Source organism: Bombina bombina, chromosome 1 (genome assembly GCF_027579735.1).
Source record: "Bombina bombina isolate aBomBom1 chromosome 1, aBomBom1.pri, whole genome shotgun sequence".
Classification (NCBI taxonomy): domain Eukaryota; kingdom Metazoa; phylum Chordata; class Amphibia; order Anura; family Bombinatoridae; genus Bombina; species Bombina bombina.
The window spans coordinates 445306043-445332599 of record NC_069499.1 but is presented as its reverse complement, the minus strand read 5'-3'; the positions used below and the strand labels follow the sequence as shown (position 1 = coordinate 445332599).

The following is a 26557-nucleotide window of genomic DNA, read 5'->3' as shown; positions in this document are numbered from 1 at the left end:
CACATCACAATTCACCTTCTTCCAGGGGAGGCCAAGATAAGACTAACAGAGGTTGGAGAGATTATATAGATCTCTTGAGGTTTGGGAATCTTTACCTCCTCCTAGGCTATGGTAATAGCGAAGGTAATTACCAGGAGTAATGGATCATGGACTCTTTCCACCTTTATGGGGAAAAAAAAAAAAAAAAAGCAAATAGGTTATTTACAGATCAGGGATTATGAAAAGCTAAGGAGTGACTTGAAATAATGAAAATAATGTACTGAGAGAGACTGATCTCAGTAACGCATGAAGGGAAGAAGTATATATTTATCTCAAAAAGTAAGTCTATTATGATGCTGGCAACAGTTCGAAATGAGAGGGAAAAAATCATAATATCTTGCATGCTCAAATGTGACTTTTTATTTAGGGGTAAAGGGACAAGTTAACATAAACTTTTATGATTCAGAAGGAGCATGCAGTTTTAGGACACTTTACCTTTTACTTCCATTATCAAATTTTGCACAGTTTATTAATATTCACACTTTCTGGGGAACAAGATCCTACTGAGCATGTGCACAAGTTCACAGGATATACGTATACTAGTCTAAGATTGGCCGATGTCTATTACAAGATGCAAGGGGACAAAAAATAGTAGAAAAAATTAATTTGTCAGAAAAAAATGAAATTTATGCTCATCTGATAAATTTGTTTATTTCTTGACACGGTGAGTCCACGGATCATCATAATTACTAATGGGAATATCACTCCTGGCCAGCAAGAGGCGGCAAAGAGCACCACAGCAAAGCTGTTGAATACCACTCCACTTACCCACAACCCCCAGTCATTCAACCAAAGGGAAAGGAGAAAGGAAGTAATTTAAGGTGCATAGGGTGCCTGAGGTTTATGAAAAAATAAACTGTCTGAAAATACAGGGTGGGCCGTGGACTCACCGTGTCAAAAAAGAAACAAATTTATCAGGTAAGCATAAATTTAATTTTCTTTCTAATGACGCGGTGAGACCACGGATCATCATAATTACTATTGGGAATCAATACCCAAGCTGGAGGACACGGATGATAAGGGAGGGATAAGACAGTTACCTTAAACAGAAGGCACCTCTGCTTGAAGGACTTTTCTCCCAAAAACTGCCTCAGCTGAAGCAAAAGTATCAAATTTGCAACCTTTAGAAAAAAAAGTGTAAAGAAGACCAAGTAGCAACCTTGCAAATCTGTTCCACAGAAGCTTCATTTTTGAAGGCCCAAGATGAGGAACAGCCCTTGTGGAATGAGCCGTGATTTTCTCAGGAGGCTGCTGTCCTGCAGACTCATATGCCAAACGAATAACACTCCTCAGCCAAAAAAAGGAAATTTATTCTTACCTGATAAATGTGTTTCTTTTACGATACGATGAGTCCACGGATTTCATCCTTACTTGTGGGATATCGCCTTCTGGTCAGCAGGAGGAGGCAAAGAGCACCACAGCAGAGCTGTATATATAGCTCCTCCCTTCCCTCCCACTCCAGTCATTTGACCGAAGTTAGGAAGAGAAAGGAAAAGCCAAGGTGCAGAGGTGACTGAAGTTTAACAAAATGAGAGACCTGTCATATAATAAAAACAGAGTGGGCCGTGGACTCATCGTATCGTAAAAGAAACAAATTTATCAGGTAAGAATAAATTTCCTTTTTCTTTTACAAGATACGATGAGTCCAAGGATTTCATCCTTAGTTGTGGGATACAATACCAAAGCTATATTACACGGATGAAATGGGAGGGACAAGACAGGTAACTTAAACGGAAGGCAACACTGCTTGAAGAACCTTTCCCAAAAACAGCCTCAGCTGAGGCAAAAGTATCCAATTTGTAAAATTTAGAAAAAGTGTGAAGAAAAAAACAAGTTGCAGCTTTGCAAATCTGGTCAACAGAAGCATAATTTATGAATGCCCAAGAGGAAACAACGGCCCTAGTGGAATGAGTCGTAATTCTTTCAGGAGGCTGCTGTCCAGCAGTCTCATATGCCAAACGGATGATACTCCTCAGCCACAAAGAAATAGAGGTAGCCGTAGCTTTCTGACCCCTATGTTTCCTTGAAAAAACAACAAACAAGGAATACGAATGTTGAAAATCCTTAGTCGCTTGTAAGAAGAACTTTAAAGCATGAATTACATCAAAATTGTGTAACAGAACGACAATCTCTTAATCAACATTCTTGAAACAACCTTAGGAAGAAAACCCAGGTTTAGAACGTAACACCACCTTATCTGAATGAAAAATAAGGTAAGGGTAATTATATTGAAAAACCGAAGTCTCAGATACTCTTCGAACAGAAGAATAGCAACCAGAAATAAAACTTTCCGAGATCATAATTTAATATCTTAAGGAATGCATAGGTTCAAACGTAGCCCCTTGAAGAACCTGAATAACTAAAATCAAACTCCAAGGAGGAGCGAGAAATCTAAGCACAGGTCTGATTCTAGTCAGAGCCTGACAAAAAGATTGCACAACTGGAACATCTGCCAAACGCTTATATAACAAAACAGATAAAGCAGAGATCTATCCCTTAAAGAAACTTGCTGATACCCCTTTCTCCAAACCTTCTTGGAGAAAAGACCAAATCCTGCGAATCCTAACCCTACTCCATGAGTAGCCCTTGGATTCAAACCAAGAAAGATATTTACGCCATATCTTATGGTAAACTTACCTAGTAACAGGCAGACGTGCTTGAATTAAAGTATCTAAGACCGAATCAGAAAAACCTTGGTATGAAAAATGAAGCGTCCAATCTCCAAGCAGTCAGCTGCAGAGAAACTAGATTCGGGAGATGGAAGGAACCCTAAATGAGAAGGTCCTTCCTCAATGGAAGTTTCCAAGGTGGCAGAGAAAACATGTCCACCAGAGCGGCATACCAAATCCTGTGAGATCCCGCAGGAGTGATGAGGATCAACTGAGCCTTCCCCCGTTTGATTTAAGCAATAACCCGGAAGAAAAGAGTACACAGGGGGGAATAGATATGCTAGGCTGAAGGACCAAGGAACTGCCTAGGCATTTATCAGTTCGGCCTGGAGGTCCGTGAACCTGGACCCGCATCTCGGGAACTTGGCATTCTGACAAAAAGCCTTGAGATCCAACTCCGGCCGACCCCATTTGAGAATCAGATTGAAGAATATATCCGGAAGGAACTCCCACTCTCCCGGATGAAAGGTCTATCTTCTTAGAAAAACCGTCTCCCAGTCGTCCACACCTGGGATGTGGATCACAGACAGATGTCAAAAATGGGCCTGATGAACTGGACCAAAGCCAACTGAGGCCAGGTCTGAAGGGCATTGAAGATCGCCCTCAGATCTAGGATGACGATGGGAAGGAAAGACACTGTGAATGTATTTCCCTGTAACGGGGAGCAAACCTGAAATGTCAAAGTCTAAAGCAGTTGCTCTAACCATTTTACTAATGTAGAGCCCTTGAAAGCAACCCAGACAGCACCCCATCCCAAAATGCTGGCATCCGTTGTCACAAACACCCAGAAAAGTCTGCGAAAGCATGACCCCTGGAATAGATGATCCAGAGACAACTACCATTGATGAGAGTCCCTCGTTTCCTGTTCTATGGTTATTCGAGGTGACAAATCTGTATAATTTCCATTCCCCCACCTGAGCAAGTTTAGCTGCAGAGGCCTGAGGTAAAACCGAACAAACGGTATGATGTCCATTGCCCCACCAGCAATCCGATTACCTCCAAGCACTGAGTCACTGACGGCTGAGGTGTGAAGTGAAGGGCTCGACATGTATTCGGAATCTTTGACATTCTGACCTTAGCCATAAAACTTCTCATGGATACAGAGGCGACTAGAGTTGCCAAGAAGGGTACCCGTCTACAGAATTAAATAACTTTCTCAGATTTACCTTCCCCTCGTCAGTTCATAGGAAGGGAAGTACAATGTTGGTATGGGACCTTGTTAGCTGACAACATGACGCCTGGATTAGAATATCATCCAAATAAGGCACCACCGCAATGCCCAGTGTTCTGAAAGGGTTTGCCCAGAAGGCCAAAAGAAAAAACTCAGAAACATGTGATGATCTCTATGGATAGGAACATAAAAATATGCATCCTATAGATCCACTTTTGTCATAAACTGACCCTTCTAGATCAATGAATGGATGGTAAAAAAAAAAAATTTGATACAGCAAAATGGAACTCTAAGAAACTTGTTTAGACTCCTGAAGCCTAAGATAGGTCTGAAGGCTCCCTAATTTTTGGGAACTACCAATAGAATAAAATTCCTGTACCTGTTCCTGAATCAGAACAGTACAAATCACTCCCATGTAAGAGAAGTTTCTAACCCGAGGTAAAAACACCTCTTCTGTTAGCAGAGATTCCACTTGGAATCCGTGAAAAACTATTTCATTGTCCAGGGATGTTGAACAAGTCCAAGTCTGATGAAAACTGAAAATCTGCCCCGGATCGGGGACATGGTCTTCATGCTGCCCGTGATTCAACAGCAGGCTAATGGAATCCTTAAGCTTCTTTTTTTTTTTTCTTTTCATTTTACATTAAACTGCAAAAGAGACCATCTCCATCAAGCCAGGTTCCAACAAAGCCTTCATGAAATGGATCGTTAAAAAATCCAGACTGAAAATCAAGGCTCTACCCATATGGCTCAGAGAGCTGGGACAGAGAAATCTGAAAACCACGCTCCCATTTTGAAAACCAAAAGGCAAGATTTGAAATAAAGGACTTTGAAAGCCTTTATCCTATCCTGTAGTTTTGCCGCACTAAAGACGGTATTAAAGTACACAGGAGGATGCCATTGAAAACCCTGGTGTACATCCCTTTTCTATTCTTGTAATGGCTTACCCAGCCTCCTCAGCTAAGTCTGGTATGGTAAGTATCGGGAAGTGTTCTATTTCCACTCCCTAAAACGCCCTGGACGGACTAGGATATATTACACCAGAATAGTGCGATAGTTGAAAACAATTCCTCTAGAAAGGATAGTTTCCACGTGTAAAGAAAATGAGAGGAAGTGCGGGGCCCTGCATGTGTGCCCTAACATTTTGAGAACACTATAGGTTTGTGGCATAAAGTGACCATCGTCAACATACTCCTAAATGGCAAACGCCTCAAAGGGAGACGGTTCAGAAAACCCCCCCCCAAAAAACGTTACTGTCACTTTAAACATTTTTATTTCTGAGTCAGAAACAAACCGATTAGCATGTCAACCCCGCTGTTAATAGACATTGCTAAGTCCATTAAAGCAACAATTCTATATGAGAATCGCAAGGAACCACAGAGCACAGCATGTGGACCAGCACAAATCTTTCGGAACACTAAATGAGAAAATTGTGGCATGTATTGTCAACGGACTCCTAGACACTCATCGTTTAGAAGGAGTAGTTATAATAAAAATTGACATAGGAAATAAGTTACTGTCTCTTTGAATTGTAAAGTAACTTTATCTTTTATGTGCTACTGTTCCATCCTAAGGATGAATTGAACAAAGAACAGAGATTATTTCACCAAAATAACAGGCATACCAGAAGGCAACTCCCGGACCCCATTACTTGTTAAAATAAAACACCGTGAGAAATAAACTGCACAGATTCGTAGATTAATTAACCTCTGAACCATATTTTATTGAAAACGTGAAGCACAGTCACACAGAGTTCATATTCTGTATTGTAGCATACACATAAGTCCCATGAGCGCATCAAAAAACAGCTCTCGGTCGCCCTCAGTACATTAGTTAAATTGAGTCACCGGAAAAAATAAACTGTGCAGTCCCTCAGATTAGGTAACTATTAAATTGTTCCCTTTACTGTAAACGTGCCGCATACATGAAGTTCATAAAGTTCATATACAACATTGCAGTACACACATGCCCCGTGGGCGTGTCAGAAAACGTCTCCTTGCTGCCATCAGTATTATGCTAATGGAGTCACCGGGAGGAACAATAAAATGTGTAGACTTGGAAATAAACTGCACAGATTCTTTATTGCAACACACACATAAGAAAGCGAGTCAGAAAACATCTCCCGGTCACCATCTTTATCTTGTCAAATAGAGCCACCGGGAGAAATAATAAACTGTGTAGAGTCGTGACACACACATATAAGCCCCGTGGGCGTAACAGAAAACATCTCCCGGTCGCCATCTTTATCTTGTCACATTGACCAGGAGAAATAACAAATTGTGCAGTCGTTTCACACACACAGAAGCTCCGTGGGCGTAACAGAAAACATCTCCCAGTCGCCATCTTTATTTTGTAAATTGAGCCACCGGGAGAAACAAACTGCGCAGATTCTCACTTTAAACCTTTTCACCACACACACTGTGAGTTCTTAGTTTAAACACATATTTAGCTGAGTGCACTCTAACCATGAAGCACGCAGTACAGCACACACACCAAGATGCGCCTCTAGTCATCTCCCGGTCGCCATTTTAATCAGTTGAGCCACTGGGATAAATAACCAACAGAACAGTCTTGGAAGGAAGTCTGCATAGTCCTGCTTGACAGTGAAGCCTTTACATCGAGTTCACATGACAGGACATCTTATGAATGTGAATTCTGAATCTCTCACAGAGCACTTCGTTGCCCATATCAGATCTCCCGGACGGTTACTATTAGTCATGAGAACCGCCGAGAGAGTGTCACAATCCATACTGCCATATTAACCCCTAGTATGCTAGGAGACCTTACCATCATTACCGTGAGGTCCTATGGAAAAATAAAGTGCCCAAACTTATCCTGTGTCTTCTTACCCCAGAATAAAGTTAGCACTTACCTCATCTTCCTCCTGGCAGTAAGGCAGTTTTCAGGCGTAAGAGGTCTTCTCCCTCCTATGGGCCTGGAAATAAACGAAAGTCCTGAGTTAGAATGTCTCAGGTTTTCAATGCAAGGGCAGCATCAGTATATCGGAGGCACAGTGAGAATTATGTCCCACAAGTTCCCATTGCTCTAAAGCCACAAATGTTTCTCTTTTTACTGAAGAGACTGATCTGGTCTAGGCTACACCCCCAGAACAAAGTAGCACACTTTGGCACTACTTTAAAAATAATAAACTCTTTATTGAAGAATCTAAACTAACACCTCATTTTACCTCTTCCTATCACTAACACAGGCAAAGATAATGACTGGAGTGGGAGGGAAGGGAGGAGCTATATATACAGCTCTGCTGTGGTGCTCTTTGCCACCTCCTGCTGACCAGGAGGCGATATCCCCCAAGTAAGGATTAAATCCGTGGACTCATCATATCTTGTAAAAGAAAGAAAGAGAAGTAGACAAAGCTACCTGACCCTTGCGTTTTCCCAAAAACACAACAAAGAAAAAAACTGACAAAAATCTTTAGTCGCCTGCAAATAATACTTCAACGCACAAACCACATCCAGGTTGTGCAACAAATGCTCCTTCTAAGAAGGAGGATTAGGACACAAGGAAGGAACAACAATTTCTTGATTAATATTCCTATCCAAAACCACTTTTGGAAGGAAACCTAAGGTAGTACGCAGGACAACCTTATAAGAATGAAAAATAAGGTAAGGAGACTCATACTGCAGCGCTGAGAGCTCAGAAACTCTTCTAGCCAAAGAAAAAGCAACCTTCCAGGATAACAATTTAATATTCAAAGAATGCATAGGTTCAAATGGAGCCAGCTGAAAGACTAAGAACCAAATTAAAAATCCATGGAGGAATAGTAAACTTAAACATAGGCTGGAGTCTAACTAAGGCCTGACAAAAAGACGCTTGTGCAACAAAATAGATAAAGCAGAAATTTGACCCTTCAGGGTACTAGCAACTAACCCCTTCTCCAGACCCTCTTGGAGAAAAGACAAAATCCTAGGAATTCTAACTCTACTCCAAGAATAACCTTTGGATTCACACCAATAAAGATATTTACGCCATATCTTATAATAAATTCTTCTAGTCATAGGCTTGCAAGCCCGAATCATAGACACAATAACCGACTCAGAAAACCCACGCTTAGATAGTATCAAGCGTTCAAACTCCAAGCAGTCAGCTTCAGAGAAACAAGATTTGGATGAAGGAAGGGCCCCTGAAGAAGAAGGTCCTTCCTTAACAGAAGACTCCAAGGTGGAAGAGATGACATCTCCACCAGATACGCATACCAAAATATGCAAGGCCATGCAGGAACAAAGAAAATCACTGACAATCTCTCCTGTCTGATTTGAGCAATGACTCGTGGAAAGAGAGCAAACTGAGAAAACACTGGCCTGAAGTTCCAAGGAACTGCCAGGATCTCTTGACCTCGACCCGAACCTTGGAAGCTTGGCATTCTGACGAGATGCCATGAAATCCAATTCTGGCTGCCCCCCACTTGAGAACAAGTTGGCAAAACCCCTCCAGGTGAAGTTCCCACTGTCCCGGATGAAAACGTCTGTCTGCTCAGAAAATCCGCTTCCTGATGGTCCACCCCTGGAATGTGGATCACAGACAGACAGCAATTGTGGATCTCTGCCCACTGAATAATCCTGGCTACCTGTGACATGGCTAAGGAACTCCAAGTTCCTCCCTGATGATTGATGAAAGCCACCGACGTTATATAGTCCAACCGAAACCTGATAAACTGGGCTGAAGCTAACTGAGGCTAGGCCAGAAGAGCATTGAAGATTGCCCTCAGATCTAAGATTTTAATGGGAAGAAGTGACTCCTCCCGAATCCATATACCCTGAGCCTTCAATGAACCCCAGACAGCTACCCAACCCAGCAGGCTGGCATCCGTGACACAATCACCCAGGAAGGTTTACGAAAGCAGGTTCCCTGGGAAAGGTGTACCTGAGACACCCACCACAGAAGAGAATCTCTTGTCACCTAATCCAGAACGATTCGCTGAGACAGATCCGCATAATCCCTGTTACATTGTCTAAGCATGCATAACTGCAGAGGCCTGAGAAGGAACCGAGCAAACGGAATCATCTCCATAGCGGACACCATCAGACCGATTAACTCCATACACTGAGCCACTGATGGCCGAGGAGAGCACTGAAGGGCAAGACAAGAGTTGAAGATCTTTGTTCTTCTGGAATCTATCAGAAAAACCTTCATCTCTAGAGAATCGATAATGGTTTCCAAGAATACCACCCTTGAAGATGGAACCAAGAAACTTTACCTTAAATTCACCTTCCATCCGTGGAAGCGCAGAAAAGACAACAACTCTATGTGGGAGATTGCTTGATGAAAAGATGACGCCGGAACCCGAATATCGTCCAGATAAGGCACCACTACAACACCCCGCAACTGGAGAACCACTAACAACGCTCCCAAAACCTTTGAGAAATCCTGGGAGCCGTTACCCAGGCCAAAAGGAAGTGCCACAAACTGAAAATGTATGTCTAGGAACGCAAACTTAAGAAACTTGTGATAATCCTTGTGAATAGGAATATGTAGATACGCATCCTTTAGATCCACAACATTCATGAACTGACCTTCCTGAACCAGAGGAAGAATGGAGCGAATAGTGTCCATCTTGAAAGTCAGAACTCTGCGAAACTTGTTTACAATCTTGAGATCTAGAACAGGCTTGAAAGTTCCCTCCTTTTTGGGAACCAGATTGGAATAAAATCCCAGACCCTGTTCCTGAATTTGAACAGGAACTATCACACCCAGGACGGACAGATCCTGAACATATTTTAAAAGATGCCTCTCCTTTTTATCTGGTTTACAGATAACCTTGAAAGATGGAACCTGCCCCTAGGAGGAAAACTTTTGAACTCAAATTTGTATCTATGGTACACTATGTCCACTGCCCAGAGATCCGAAACATCCCGAACACAAGCCTGAGCGAACAGGGAAAGTCTGCCCCCCACAAGATCCGCTCCCGGACCGGGGCAGACTCTTCATGCTGACTGAGTCAAAGACAGGCTTAGACTGCTTCAACTTGCTCCAAGTCTGATTGGACTTCCAGGAGGACTTGGACTGTTCCTACTTGGCAAAGGAAGGCTTGTCTGAAAAGTTTTGAATGGAAAGAAAATTACTTTAGCGTCCCTTAAACTTGTTTCTCTAATCCTGAGGAAGAAAAAGGACCCTTACCTCCCGTATATCAGAAATAATCCCAGCTAAGCCTGGCCCAAACAAAGTCTTACCCTTGTAAAGAATAGACAAAGTTTAGACTTTGACAACCCATCCGCAGACCAGGACTTTAACCATAAAGACCTGCGAGCCAGAATAGCAAAAAACCAGACATTTTTGCACCCAATCTGATGACCTGCAAAGAGGCATCCGAGATAAAGAAATTTGCTAACCTAAGAGCCTTAATCCTATCTTTGATTTCATCCATAGTGCATACGTCTGAATAGAATCAAAGCATCAAAACCAATATGCTGCCGCACTGGTAACAGTAGCAATACACACCGCAGGTCTGCCATTCCAGACCCTGGTGAACATAAATCCTTTTAACCTCTTAAGGACATATGACGGAATTTTTCCGTCATAAAACAATTGAGCAAACTGAAAGCTGTGTCCTTAAAGGGTTAAGTAACGACTCCAAATCTCTATCCAAAGGATCTTTAAAAGAACAACTATCCTCAATGGGAACAGTGGTCCTTCTTAGCCAAAGTGGAAATCGCTCCTTCCACCTTAGGAACCGGTCTGCCAAAACTCCTTAACAAAGTCAGCAATAGGAAACATCGTTCTTAAAAATCGGAGAAGGGGGACAAAATGAACCCAGGCTTCTCCCACTCACGTGCAATAATCTCAGAAGCACGGTCAGGGAACAGGAAAAACCTCCACCTCTGAGGGGAACATCAAAAAACGTGTTAAGTTTACTAGATTTCTTTGGAGTAACTACTAGTGTAGTATCAGAGTCCTCCAAAGTAGCCAAAACCTCCTTAAGCAGCGTCCGGAGGTGCTCAAGCTTAAATCTAAAGATCCCACTTCAGAATCAGAAACTATACTATCAGAGTCTGAAACTTCCCCCTCAGATGCCATGGAAAAAATCTTCCCCCTCAGACCAATGGGAAGAAACATTCAACATAGCCATACATGATTCAGATACCTTCTTCACTGAATCCTTATATCTCCTTTTTACGCTTCCCCAGTAACGCAGGAAAAGCTGCCAGGACATGAGTTACCCCAGAGAATATCTGGGGTAGCAGTGTCCTGCAAGGAAACTCCAACTGGAGTAGAAACACTGGGCACTGCATGAGATGACACTGAAATATGGGACACACAAAGAGAAAGCCTGAACAGCATCCACCTTAGGCAAATGATGGGCTCAGATTAAAAAAATCTTATCCCATACGTAATGTTTCCTCAATATATGAGGAACAAAAAGGCATTGGAGGTTCCACATTAGAGTCAAAGCACAAGCTGCATATAACCACCTGCAAAGCCTCTTCCATCTTAACCAAAAACAAATCAAATTGGCTTCCTAAAATTTGAAAATAAAAAACGTTACTGTCCCTTTAAATTTTAAAATGCAACTTTTTTTTACTGCAAAAAAAATAAGATTGCCTTTAAAGCTAAAAAACAACTTCAAGCAGCCTCCTTACCTCAACAGACCCTGCTGAGGTGCCTACCTGACCCCCTGAAGCCCAGAAAATACTCCTGACGATCCAGACCCAGCAGCCCTTGAAAGGAAATGCAAACTACAAAAAAAGCAGCCCTTAGCTCCCAGAGAAACCACACACTGGAACAAACAAGGAAGTGATCCGGAAAAAAAAACAAACAGAATTGCTGCCTCAGAATAGCCCCTCCCATTCATGGGCCATCACTAAAAGTCCGGCTTCATTGCTATTTTCCCCTATAGAAAAAAGCTGGTTAAAAAACCATACAGAGCCTCTCGTAAGTGTTACACAGTGCCCAAATACTGCCCAAACATAAACCCACACTGGTTTAACAGTCCCTGTTACCCATCAAAGTGCCAAATTCTCTTTAAATAAAGAAAATAAAAACTGGCACTTACCTGAGTCAAATCTGCCAGGCAGCAGGGCAGCTCACGGATAGACCTGTGGAACAAATGAAGAACTGACTACTCTTAATCAGGGATTCCGGATAGGGCAGCACCAAACATGGAATTGCACAGTGAAATTAAAAATCCCACCACTTTCCAAGTGTTCAAAAGCCACCACAGCACAGTTAGACCCCAGTAAAAAACAGAACAACCAGCTCTGCTTTAAAAATAATAAACTGTTGATTGAAGAATCTTCAGACACCTAAAAACAGTACCATCTCCTTGCTGAAGGCAGAGAGAATGACTGGGGGTTGTGGGGTAAGGGGAGTGGTATTTAACAGCTTTGCTGTTCTTTGCTGCCTCCTGATTGATATTCCCAATAGTAATTATGATGATCCGTGGACTCACCGTGTCATTAGAAAGAAAAATCTGCTTATTTGAGATTTGAAATTGGTCAATATGCTAAACAAAGCAAGGTAATGTTAACCACCAAGCCCACAGAGAGCTCAATTCCTAGCATCACCAACTGGGTCAGAATTGCAACTGCAGCAACATGCTCAATGCTTTTAGCCAAATACAGCTTCTTAGAGAGATGTAAATTTATGAGCAAGTGGTTTAAGTGATCTCAGATGGCAAACACCATTAGTTAAGCAGACGATGCTGAGTAAATGTTTATAAAAGCCAGTAGCAAAAACAGAAACGGGAAGAAAACAAACAAAAAACCCACACTCTTATATGTGAAAAAAAGGTAAAATATGCCTAAAACTGTTTGAACTTCTACAAAACAATTTATCTTTTAACAGTGTTATATGTTACATTATTTTAGGTTCCCATTTGAGTGCAAATGATTGAGTTCATTCCAAGTTTTTTAATTTGTTGTTTTACTTATTGGGACACTGACAACTTAGCCAATACTTTTCATTGAGACCACCAACATTAGTCCAGATATAATGTAATTTGTGGCTTTGCAATAAATTCAATATTTTTTGTAGAAATCATTCAAAAAGCAGTATTCAAAAGCATAAAACTATAAATAGCAAAATGATACTATGAACATGTTTCAATATAAAAAGCTGAAAGTATCACATTTAAAAAATGGTTCTAGATCCAACAATATTTTAAATATGACGTAAAGAAACTGTTTAAAAAAAACTGACAAAAATACTACTCATGAAAATATCTACAGAGAATACTTATCATTAAAGACTATTACATATAAAAAGTAAAGAAGGCTACCAAAGTAATTCTCTCTCTCTCTCTCTCTATACAAGAAAATACATGGTTTGAAAGGGTAGAATAGATGGTTACTAGCAGAAAGTGATTGTTTTTATAGTCCTACAGTGCAGCAATCAAAACTTGTGCAGAATAAGAAAGAGAAGAGCAAAGACCATTTTATATGCATTCCCCCACATGTCATTCTTCTAATGAAGGTACCCTTATAATATTTTTTTTATAACCAAAAGTTATGATTACCATAGATAAAGACTTTATTATTTTTTCTTTATCCGTGTAAAGTAGATAAGCATTGAGGCAAGAAAATATTATAAATAGTTAAATATTTTTGGAAGACACTTTTTCTATTTAGAGGATCGATATTGGACTGATGTATTTTAATGCTGGAAAATGGAAAGCAAACAATCCAACTTATGTACCTATATTCCAATGAATGCTTCTATCAGTCACATTTCTTTGGGGGTGCTGGGTTGTTATGGCACCTCCAAATGCATGGTAACACCCCGATTGAGCTGCACAGTGCAGCGCATGCTCTGCCAAATTTCTTCCATATATTGTGTGCTGTGTCCTTTAAACTTTTTACCGCACAAATTTCAAGTTACTAGGGAGGGGGGTGGCTTCTATATAAAAGATGCGTGCACACAACAACTTTAAACATAGGGCTCAGTTTACAAAAACAAACTAATCTAAGTGAGAAGAGGGGAGAAAAATGAGAGATAGAGGAGAAAAGCAGTATTCCCTCCCTGAGCCCTGCTTAATGCCCTTGTCATGACTGTTTTAATTTAGAAACAGACAATCAAGGATCTTTTTGGAGAAGGATGTTGAACCCAAAATGGGGGAATCAGTATAGTATGAGCTAACCATAGTTCACAAGGCAGCAGGTATTTGTTACCAATCCCTCTGTATAACGCTTCTAAAACGCAGTAATAGTCTGCGCTATGCATTCACTTTCATCCTTTGCTTTCTTCCAGGAGAATTCCTGGTGAGAATCATTAAACTTATAATCTTTTAAGCATCTAACAGGTTTATATTAGGGTTTTCAAATTCAAGGTACTCCACACTATGTGCTTTCTCTGTTTTGTATGGCTGCTTCTCACTCTGATGACTGATTTTTATTTAAAGGGGGCAATAAACCCCAATGTTTTCTTTCATTATTCAGATAACACACAGCATTTTAAGCAACTTCCATGATTACTTCTATAATCAAATTTGCTTCATTATCCTGTTATCCTTTTGTTGAAGGAGCAATCCACTATAGAAAGCAGGATAACACATTAGGTGAGTGAATGATAGGAGCAATACATGTGCAGCCACCAATAAGCAGTAGCGCATCGCTGTTTTTTGAGCAATCTAGGTATGCTTTAAAACAAAGGATATCAAGAGAACAAAGCAAATTAGATAATAGAAGTAAATTGGAGAGGTTATTTATAATTGTATGCTCCATCTGAAACATGAAGGAAAATTAAGTACTACAACTTATTTTTGGGGGGTAAAAATGGTTAGTATTGTGATTAAAACTGAAAGTTTATTTTGTGTGCAATTTGTTATATGGTTTGTGAATACAAACTAAACTCTTGTACTAAAACTTTCATTTATGCCTTAGTTTCTCTAATATAAACTTATGACCATCCAAAAACCCAGAAGTATTTGAAAGAAGAATCCACCAAGGAAACAAATGTTGATGTAGAATAAAACTTCACTTTATTGTAAAAAATCCAGTAAAAAGGTCAAAAAGACAACCTAGGGGGACAATCTCAAGGAGAGGAAGTGTAAGCACCTTGCTTACGCGTTTCCGGCCCACACCTGGGCCGTAATCATAGCCTGCTGGTTACCTGCTACCTGTGCTTTTGGCAAATACAGAAAAACGACTCCTCTCTGGCTATATCTATTTTCACTTATTTAAAAGCACATTGAGAACTGATACTATGCATGCTGAATAGATGTTACTAACCTCATAAATATATATATCATACCTATATATAGAATAAATAACAAATGATAAATTCATTATATCAGTAAATCATTATATCATTAGATTAATATTATATATATATCAATATAAATAACAAAATTGATTGACTTTCAAAAAATGTCTATGAGTATGTGTGTGGCGTGTCTGTGTGCATGTATATATATATATATATATATATATATATACATACATACACACACACATATATATAAATATATAATATATATATATAATCAATGCAAAACTTCCCCTTTTTGTGGTATACAAACAAGGTGAGGAAGTAAAGTTCATATTGGAAGGCACATATGAAGCACTTTAGACAAAGCGATATAAAAAGTTCATACACCTTTATTTCATTGTGTAAGAAACACACAGCATTCACAAGCTTAGTGATTACCAGGAGATACAGGTGCTAACGGAGGGTGACGTCAACTGACGCGTTTATGCTTACTGGCGCTTTGTACCCTCAAATAATAGAGGGGGGAGACAGATTTAGAAATTTGTTGGATAAGAGAGCTAAATGGATATTCAACCTAGGGACTAAAGAGACAAAATGAATAAATTCCAGATGGGACATAGACCTTTATTAGGGAAAGTAATATAGGTGTTTCTAAGACCTGTTCTAGCCTCTCTATTGCTCTCTGATCTGCTTCCTTAATCTCCCCCTCCTTAGATTAATGTTCTAAATGATATATAATAAGTCCTTCCTAATTTAATTTTTTTCTATTTTTAACTAAATATAGTGTCTACAACACATTAAATTTTAAATAACACCTACTGTGCACACATAGTGAATTGAAACAAACAAAATACAGCATGTTTATGACTGCTTTGTCTACAAGGTCGAAGTTAAACATAAAAATATTAGTGTAGGTAATGCACTTGGTTTAGTATATAGATAATTGGTGTTAAGTATGGTTTGTTTTATGTAGTATGTAGTTACTAAGACAGAGGTTTCCATTTCATCTTTGACAGTAAGCGACCTGAGCAATATAATTTAGTGAGAACTTTATGTGATGGATATCAAGTTATCCAAAACGTAATGCTATGTATGATTTCTACACAAATAACCTAATACTGCTCGGGTTCGCATTTGTCAATATGTAATAGTTATAGTATATACTATTTGATACAATCCTTGTTTGGACTGTATAATTTTAAGCTGACACATTAGTTACAACATACACAGTAGTTTTTAATATTGTGTAATAATGTTGCATGTTTGTTATGTACACTGAGATATGTAAATACAGGTGATCCCCATGTAGTAGGGGGGCGGACCATAATCCAATAGGATTATAAGTAGCCACGACACCGGCATGAAACGCGCCAGATGACGTCACCCTCCGTTAGCACCTGTGTCTCCTGGTAATCACAAAGCTTGTGAATGCTAGTGTGTTTTCTTACACGATGAAATAAAGGTATGAACTTTTTATATTGCTCCGACTAAAGTGCTTCATATGTGCCTTCCAATATGAGCTTTTACTTCACCTCATCCTTGTTAGTATACACGTAAAAGGGAAAACTTTTGCATTGGCTTACATTTGGGACTGCAAACTCTTTTGTTGGGACTGATCTGTCCTGTGTTCGGAGAGGGCGCCGATGTGGCCCTTGGTTTCGACCTTAAGTTTCTGGCGGTTTATTTCAGTGCACTCACCTTTAGCTCTTTGTGGTATTATATATATATGTATATATATATATATATATATATATATATATATATATATATATATATTATATATATATATATTCAAGCAATTTTCCAGCTCAGCCCACAAGAGACAACCGCCTGGGTGCAAATATAAGTAACACAGTCAGATGCACTCTCAGGTCTTTTCATTGATTCTTTAATGGAACGTTTTCGGGGTTCACAACCCTTCATCAGCATGAACAAATAACCAAATATCACACAAATTATAGTGTATCACACAGTGTCTCACCAAACAAAAGTTGCTTCCAAAAGGTGCGCCAAAATATCGAGCATCGAACGCATCCTTGCGTTCCACCGTGATCATGTCAACCGGAAGGTATGTCACTTCCGGTTATCGCGACATGCTTAAAACATATATACAATGCTTTGTGTTTTCATTTAATAGCGATCTACATTGTGCTCAAAATTACCTTATAGGTATGTGAAAATGGTGCCAACAATCACAATGTTATTAGCTATGATCTGCAAATCAAATATGATCGTGTAAATAAACCGTCATGGCAACCGTAGCCATGGTTACAAATACATGCCCAAATCAGTGTATTACTATAATAGTGAATTGTCTAGTGCAGCAAGTGTATATAGATGACAATAATTGCTAGGCATCGGAGTCACGTCCAATCACAGCTATGCACAATAATCTATATACATAAATAAAATAAAAAAGGGAATTAACATAAAAGTAAACATAAAAAGTAGCGGTCTTGCTGTGCTTGTTATCAATACATTTAGAAATGTGCACTACCTGCAGGATAGTACATATACAGTATGTCCATGAAATCAATTTGCAACATTATTCTGTTGTGTTTTAACCCTGAATATAAAGATAAGGTAAATGATGTACCATAGCTAGTTAAACATGACTTATTATGTGAGCGTTCAAAATTAGCAAACCAACAAAGTGCATCTTATTCCTCTGTATGTTAGTGATATAATACAGGTATGTGGCCCACTGAGAAAATTCACTTAATGATATAGTGAATTCACAGAGGGATCTGATTAACATACTAGACCAAGAGAGGCATACTAGGTCATGACAATATTAATTGTACCTCTATTTCTGTAGTATATTAATATGGCCTCTAGCTGGTTTGGTATTTAATATGGTGTATGGAAATGTATCTAGACTATTTCTAGGATGCAATCGCTGTATAACACCAAGATGAAACAGGTAACAATGTCCAACCTGTAGTGGACCAAGTGTGGACATATAAGAACAGTCCATCTTATAACTCCTTAGTATTTGCAGTGACATGGTTTATTCCTGGCTTAAGGTATAAAGTGCAAAATTGGGTAATCTCACCTCAGGGACCAGGCTTCCACAACCTAGATGGGGGAGATGTTCCTCCACCCGGGTGTGTCGGTAGCGACCAGCTCACATCGCTCAGAGCCATAGAGCTGGGAGCTAAAACGTAGCCACAATGACCCTGGGTTATAGCCCCAAGCCTGTAGCACTACCTTATAACTTAGGTAAGATTTTTGAAATCTTGGGGTAGTGTTTTAATCCGCCTGGATGTATGGTCTTCAATTAAAAGATCCACTGGGCTTCCCGTTTAAGTAATATCTTGCTCCTATCCCCTCCCCGGTCAAGTGGGGGTATGTGGTCGATGAGGATATAGCGCATTGAAGAAACGGCATGGCCCTTGCTTGGCACAATGGGCGTGCAACAGGCTGGTCAGCATCCCCCTGTGTAAGTGCCCGATCTAATTGCGTGCCTATGGTATTGCCATTCGTTCACGTAGAGGTGCCTGTAGTTTTTACCTACGTAAAAAACATGAACTGGGCAAAAGAGTAGGTACACCACGTGTTTGGTAGTGCACGTGATAGAATGCTTAATCACATATCTTCGATTAGGTATGTGGGTGATGAAAGGGTTTTAGTACTGACCAAACCATTGCCAACGTGTGTACAGCCTAAAACATCTGTATGATCCTTTGATATTTATTTTAGCCCTGTGGTGTAGGCTAGATTTTGTTGATCAGTTGCGCCATTCAAGAGGTCTTTAAAGTTAATGCCCTCTTAAAGCCCACCATTGTTGTACCTGCCGGTGTGAATGTTAACTTAGGGTCTGACGTCATGATAGGCCAATGTTGATGTAGAATACGGTCCGGTATTTTTGGTAGTTGGAGTAAATGTAGTGGTCATAATTAATCTATTACTCAAGTCTCTCTTTTGGTGTTGGGCTTGATCATTTCTTCTTGAGTAAGGATGCTGTAATCATGTTTTCTGATAATGGAAGATTTATATCCCCGCTCACGGAATCTTTCTCCCACTCCTGCAATTGGGAGACTCCAGTTTGTATATCTGAATTATTTCTCATGGTTCTCACAAATTGAGATCTGACTATACCCCTTCAAAAGGGCAGGGGGGTGACAGCTGTCAGCGCTCAAAATAGAGTTTCGATCGGTATTGTTTATGATAAGGGTCCGTGCCCAATTGATGTTTTTTTTAAAGGACAGTCAAGTCCAGAAAATTAATGGACTGTGTATCAACCGTCATTTTAAATTTAACATTGCTTGTGGCTGTATTATATGTTTCAAACCAAATTTGTAGTTCCTCCATGGTCCCCCGCCATACCATGAAGATGTCATCAATATATCTGTAATAACATACTACTGCCAAATTGGTAGTGTTCCATAGGTACAGATTTTCAAATTGAGACATATACAGGTTGGCGTACGCGGGGGCCATGGAGGAACCCATGGCTGTACCAGCTGTTTGCAAATAGAAATCCTTCTCGAATCTGAAGTAATTCTTATACAAACAGAATTCTATCAAAGAAAGAAAGAATTTAATTGGTGGGCCCTCAAAAAGAGGGTTATTAGTTATTTGTTCCTCAATTGATTTCAGACCCTCAGTGTGGGGAATAATAGTGTACAGACTGTTGACGTCCAAACAGACCAATAGGTCATCAGGTTGGACGTCAACAGTCCGTATCTTACGTATGAAGTCACCTGTATCCATGATATATGATCTTACCTCCCTAACTACAGGTTGTAGTAAGATATCCACCAGTTTTGCCACCGGCTGTGTCAAGGAATCCCTTGCTGACACAATCGGGCGGCCTGGTGGATGATCTAGTGTTTTGTGTATCTTAGGGATGGAATATAGGATAGGTATTTTAGGGTAAGTGGTGATACAAAAATCACGAATATGTTCGGATAGCCAGCCTTGTTCAAAACCCATCTGGATCAATGCATCCAATTGTGCTTTAAACCTTGTGGTGGGATCATTAGGTAATACGGAATAAGTTTGTATGTCTGTCAACTGAGTAAAAATGTCAGCGCGGTAATCCTCATAATTGAGTATCACTATGGCACCGCCCTTATCGGCGGGCCTAATGACTATACTTGGATCGTCCTGAAGGGTCTTGATCGCCTGTCGTTCTTCCCTAGACATATTATGTGTCCAAAGGGATTGTTGTCTGGCTGTATCAAGGTCTTGGGTGACCAGTCTAATAAAAGTTTTAGTACTTGCACTGCTATTTGTTGGTTCAAAAGAGCTAGGGTTTTTACATTGAAGTTCTACCTGTGTCTTAGTTGAACTAGATGTGGAGTTTTGAAAAAACTCTCTTATCTTAAGTGATTTGTTCAATTTATACAGGTCCAATTTTAAATCAAACTCAGAAAGGGCTGCGCTAGGCACAAAAGATAAACCCCGGTTCAAAACTTTACGTTCACTTGGTCCTGGTATGTTAATCCAGATCCCTCTGTGAATTCACTATATCATTAAGTGAATTTTCTCAGTGGGCCACATACCTGTATTATATCACTAACATACAGAGGAATAGATGCACTTTGTTGTTTGCTAATTTTGAACGCTCACATAATAAGTCATGTTTAACTAGCTATGGTACATCATTTACCGATCTTTATATTCAGGGTAAAACACAACAGAATAATGTTGCAAATTGATTTCATGGACATACTGTATATGTACTATCCTGCAGGTAGTGCACATTTCTAAATGTATTGATAACAAGCACAGCAAGAACCGCTACTTTTTATGTTTACTTTTATGTTTAATTCCCTTTTTTATTTATTTATGTATATAGATTATTGTGCATAGCTGTGATTGGACGTGACTCAGAATGCCTAGCAATTATTGTCACTATATACACTTGCTGCACTAGACAATTCACTATTATAGTAATACACTGTTTTGGGCATGTATTGTAACCATGGCTACGGTTGCCATGACGGTTTATTTACACGATCATATTTGATTTGCAGATCATAGCTAATAACATTGTGATTGTTGGCACCATTTTCACATACCTATAAGGTAATTTTGAGCACAATGTAGATCACTATTAAATGAAACACAAAGCATTGTATATATGTTTTAATCATGTTGCGAAACCGGAAGTGACATCACTTCCGGTTGACATGATCACGGTGGAACGTAAGATGCGTTCCACGCTCGATATTTTGGCCCACTTTTGGAAGCAACTTTTGTTTGGTGAGACACTGTGTGATACACTATAAATTGTGTGATATTTGGTTATTTGTTCATGCTGATGAACCCCGAAAACGTTCCATTAAAGAATCAATTGAAAAGACCTATACACACATATATACACACACACTTTTTTAAGTCAGAAAGAGATAAGGACTTTGGGGTAGTTTGTTCCTAATTCCAAGTATAGAAAATAACTAAAATGAGGAAAATTTTGGAAACAAAAATAAATTAAATAACTATATACATACAATGTAACGCTGCCGAATCTGTTTTGCCGCTCGACAAATACCTGATAATATTAATAATCATAATAATAGTGTGCAACTATATGAGTAATTTCGATCAGCACTATTTGCACAAATATTTTTTAGATTTCATGCCAGATATTTTTGATGATGACATTAAATAGATTCTAGACAATTAAATAGACAGTAGCTATAATTTCCAAGACTTACTGTGAATCTTTCATTGGCAAAAGTTGTGTTAACTTTTTCCAGGGGTTGTATTCAGAGTCAATGCTGTATAGCCGCATGTGCATGGCTAAAACGTGGAAGAGCTGATCTGCAAAGTAAATTATAGATTGATATTTTAATAAAGTGTCAAACATCAATTAAGATAAATCAGTAATATATATATATATATATATATATATATATAAAAGTATATATGAAAAAAAATTTGAAACTGCTAACAAAGTAGATGCTGCTCTATGTTTTAATCTTCTGGGTTTGTTCCAATCAAGTTTTTTTTATACTTTTAGATATATGGTACACAACAAAACATTCATTTGTAATAACCAGACAGTTTCATATTTGTGAGACAGATTACCAATGACAAAACACATATCAAGGTCAAAATATGTACAAATATCTCAATCAATCCACTTCATTTCATTATGTTATCAGTTTTCAAAAAAAGTGTTTCTTTTTTATTCGGGTTTCATTTTTCTTACATAAAAAGAAATAGAACACTGCCCCCTAGAGGGAATGTCTTCAATGACATCACACAAAGAAATTGGAGATAACAATTGCTTCCCCTTTATAACCATTGATTGGTTCTAGAGAAAACAGTAAGAAAATCTCACAGTTTGATTTTTAATAAAGCACATATATTCCTAGTTCCTGGTTGGTGGTGTTCCTGACTACCAGAGATCAGCAAAGCTGGGTTACTGTAAGCTTCTAGCCTGCATTTATTAGTGCACCTTAGAGGTGCTCTATGGAAATTCACTACAACAATCAACATTTTACTGCCTGGGTAATTCACTTTGTGGATCCTCTCTATTCTTTCTCATGCTTTCATATCTTATGTTGTCCCAGCACATTTGGAAAAGGAGCTGCTTGAAGACTAAATAGTGAAACATTGAGTATTTGATTTTGGGTTGCAGTTATCAATTTATTCTTTCAAACTTATACTTATTTTTAGCAATATATTTCTTTGCATCTACAGCACCCTTGGTAAATATGAGCACAGAAGGCTGTGAAAAATTGTCTTTATTGTTTAACCTTTTGATATTTTGTTAAAAAAATACACAAAAATACCCTGCTCTCATGGATATCAAACAATTGCAAACAGAACACAGGTTTATATAAAAAAAATCTTTGTTAAATATATATATGGCACAGTTATTGGCACCCTTTTAGTCAATACTTTGTGCTACCTCCCTTTGTCAAAATAACAGTACTGAGTCTTGTCCTATAATGCCTGATGAGGTTGGAGAATACATGGCAAGGGATCTGAGACCAATTCCTCCATATAGAATCTCTCCAAATCCTTCAAATTTTGAGGTTGACGCTGGTGGACTCTCCTATTCAGTTCACCCCACAGGTTTTCTATGGGGTTCTAGTCAGGGGACTGGGATGGCCATGGCAGGACCTTTATGTTGTGGCCAGTAAACCATTCTCTTTCTAATGGTAGCGAGAGTCCACAAAATCCATTCTTACATATGGGAATACATCACCTGGCAACAAGGAGGAGGCAAAGACACCCCAACTTAAGCACTTAAAGGGACAGTCTACTCCAGAGATTTTATTTTTTTAAAAGATAGATAATCTCTTATTACCCATTCCCCAGTTTTGCATAACCAACACGGTTATATTAATATACTTTTTACCTTTGTGATTACCTTGTAGCTAAGCCTCTGCAGACTGCCCCCTTTATTTTAGTTCTTTTGAAAGGCATGCGTTTTAGCCAATAAGTGTTGACTCCTAGGTAACCCCACATATTAGCACAATTTTATCTATAAAGGCACACATGAACTAACGCCCTCTAGTTGTGAAAAACTGTCAATGGAAAATTTCTGGAAGCTAGGGAAGGGAGTTTTTGGCGATCTTGATTGATTTCATAGTTTTGAGTGCAGGAATGACAGCCAGAGATTGCAGGGAAATTCTTTAGCTGCCTACTGTGGTACTTCCATTTGTAATAAAAATTCACACTGGAGCACCGGGACCAGTCAACTTCTTTATTAAAATAAGAACGGCATGCAATAACTAAATAGCACTCAGGAAGGGGCATGAGTGTAGAAGGGTAGCGTCCATTACCCGCTGAAGCATTTCGGCATTCAGCCATAGTCGTAGCTAGGGTATCTCTCCAGGTGCATACATTTTGAACCTTAAGAAGCCATATCATTGGCTAAAAACAAAAACGTGACTGCTACCTCATCTACATCTATGCACCTGAAAATTCATTGGATTACAATGTAGTACATATTAAATAAGTGATAACAAATATTTGTGATTACAAATATTCACCTTCAAGTATATATATATATATATATATATATATATACACTGCAGAACAAAGATGCAATATAGTATACAGGGGCAGGAATTCAATATTAGCATACGGTATATGCATTTGCCAGCGAAAAACTATAACATCAATATCATACAAGCATCATTGCCATAATTACCAGAAGAAAAATGCTCAGAAATTAAAGGCAAAGCTTATATTCATTGTATTTCTGAAATCCAACATCCTAAAAACAATGATAACATATACATAAAGAGAATCAATATTAGTGTTATGTTACATATCTCAAGCAGCTGAGCCCAAAGCTTATTTTTGAGGTGCACTTATTGGGCACATAGATAATATTTCCTTATGTAATAGACACATACGGCTAGATTTAGAGTTTTGCGTCCAAATGGGGTGCGTTAGCTACGCGTGTTTTTTTTCTAGCGCTGCTTCTAAACAATGCTGGTATTTAGAGTTCTCTGAAGGGCTGCGTTAGTTTTCAAAAAGGGAGCGTACAGGCATATTTACCACCACTTCAACTTTCAATACCAGCGTTGCTTACGGTAGAGGCTAGCTGGCAAAACGTGCTTGTGCACGATTCCCCCATAGGAAACAATGGGGCAGTTTGGGCTGAAAAAAAACCTAACACCTGCAAAAAAGCAGCGTTAAGCTCCTAACGCAGCCCCATTGTTTCCTATGGGGAAACACTTTCTAAGTCTGCACCTAACACCCTAACATATACCCCGAGTCTAAACACCCCTAACCTTACACTTATTAACCTCTAATCTGCCGCCCCCACTATCGCTGACCCCTGCATTATATTATTAACCCCTAATCTTCCGCTCCGTCCACCGCCGCTACCTACATTATACCTATGTACCCCTAATCTGCTGCCCCTAACATCGCCGACCCCTATATTATATTTATTAACCCCTAATCTGCCGCCCACGTTGCCGCTACCTACACTTATTAACCCCTAATCTGCCAACCGGACCTCGCCGCCACTATAATAAATGTATTAACCCCTAAACCGCCGCACTCCCGCCTCGCAAACCCTATAAAAATATTATTAACCCCTAATCTGCCCTCCCTAACATGGCCGACACCTAACTTCAAGTATTAACCCCTAATCTACCGACCGGACCTCGCCGCTACTCTAATAAATGTATTAACCCCTAATTACACCTACTCTAAGCCCCCTAATAACATAAAGCCCCCCAAAATAAAAAAAATTCCCTACACTATTCTAAATTAAAATAGTTAACAGCTATATTACCTTACCAGCCCTTAAAAGGGCTTTTTGCGGGGCATGCCCCAAAGAAATCAGTTCTTTTGCCTGTAAAAAAAAAACACAATACCACCCCCCAACATTACAGCCCACCACCCACATACCCCTACTCTAACCCAAACTGCCCTTAAATAAACCTAACACTACCCCCCTGAAGATCTCCCTACCTTGAGTCGTCTTCACTCACCCGAGCACCGATGGACCAAAAGAAGACATCCGGGGCGGCAGAAGTCTTCATCCTATCCAGGCAGAAGAGGACATCCGGATCGGCAGATATCTTCATCCAAGCGGCATCTTCTATCTTCATCCATCCGACGAGGAGCGGCTCCATCTTCAAGACCTCCGGCGCGGAACATCCTCTTCCTACCGAAGACTACCGACGAATGAAGGTTCCTTTAAGTGACGTCATCCAAGATGGCGTCCCTCGAATTCCGATTGGCTGATAGGATTCTATCAGCCAATCGGAATTAAGGTAGGAAAAATCTGATTGGCTGATTGAATCAGCCAATCAGATTCAAGTTCAACCCGATTGGCTGATCCAATCAGCCAATCAGATTGAGCTCGCATTCTATTGGCTGATTGGATTCGTCTGTAGTCGTCGGTAAGAAGATAATGTTCCGCGCCGGAGGTCTTGAAGATGGAGCCGCTCCTCGTCGGATGGATGAAGATAGAAGATGCCGCTTGGATGAAGATGTCTGCCGGTCCGGATGTCCTCTTCTGCCCGGATAGGATGAAGACTTCTGCCGCTCCGGATGTCTTCTTTTGGTCCATCGGTGCTCGGCTGAGTGAAGACGACTCAAGGTAGGGAGATCTTCAGGGGGGGGTAGCGTTAGGTTTATTTAAGGGGGGTTTGGGTTAGAGTAGGGTATGTGGGTTGTAATGTTGGGGGTGGTATTGTGTTTTTTTTACAGGCAAAAGAGCTGATTTCTTTGGGGCATGCCCCGCAAAATGCCCTTTTAAGGGCTGGTAAGGTAATACAGGGAGTGCAGAATTATTAGGCAAATGAGTATTTTGACCACATCATCCTCTTTATGCATGTTGTCTTACTCCAAGCTGTATAGGCTCGAAAGCCTACTACCAATTAATATTAGGTGATGTGCATCTCTGTAATGAGAAGGGGTGTGGTCTAATGACATCAACACCCTATATCAGGTGTGCATAATTATTAGGCAACTTCCTTTCCTTTGGCAAAATGGGTCAAAAGAAGGACTTGACAGGCTCAGAAAAGTAAAAAATAGTGAGATATCTTGCAGAGGGATGCAGCACTCTTAAAATTGCAAAGCT

General features: G+C 39.7%; 1 protein-coding gene across 1 annotated transcript in view; it reads right to left on the bottom strand.

Moving 5' to 3' along the window:
- UBR3 (ubiquitin protein ligase E3 component n-recognin 3) overlaps positions 1-26557 on the bottom strand; it is a 1090259-nt gene that overhangs the window by 177358 nt on the left and 886344 nt on the right. The window contains 1 exon segment of the mRNA XM_053698420.1: positions 21708-21813. Coding sequence (XP_053554395.1) covers positions 21708-21813 — 106 coding nt within the window.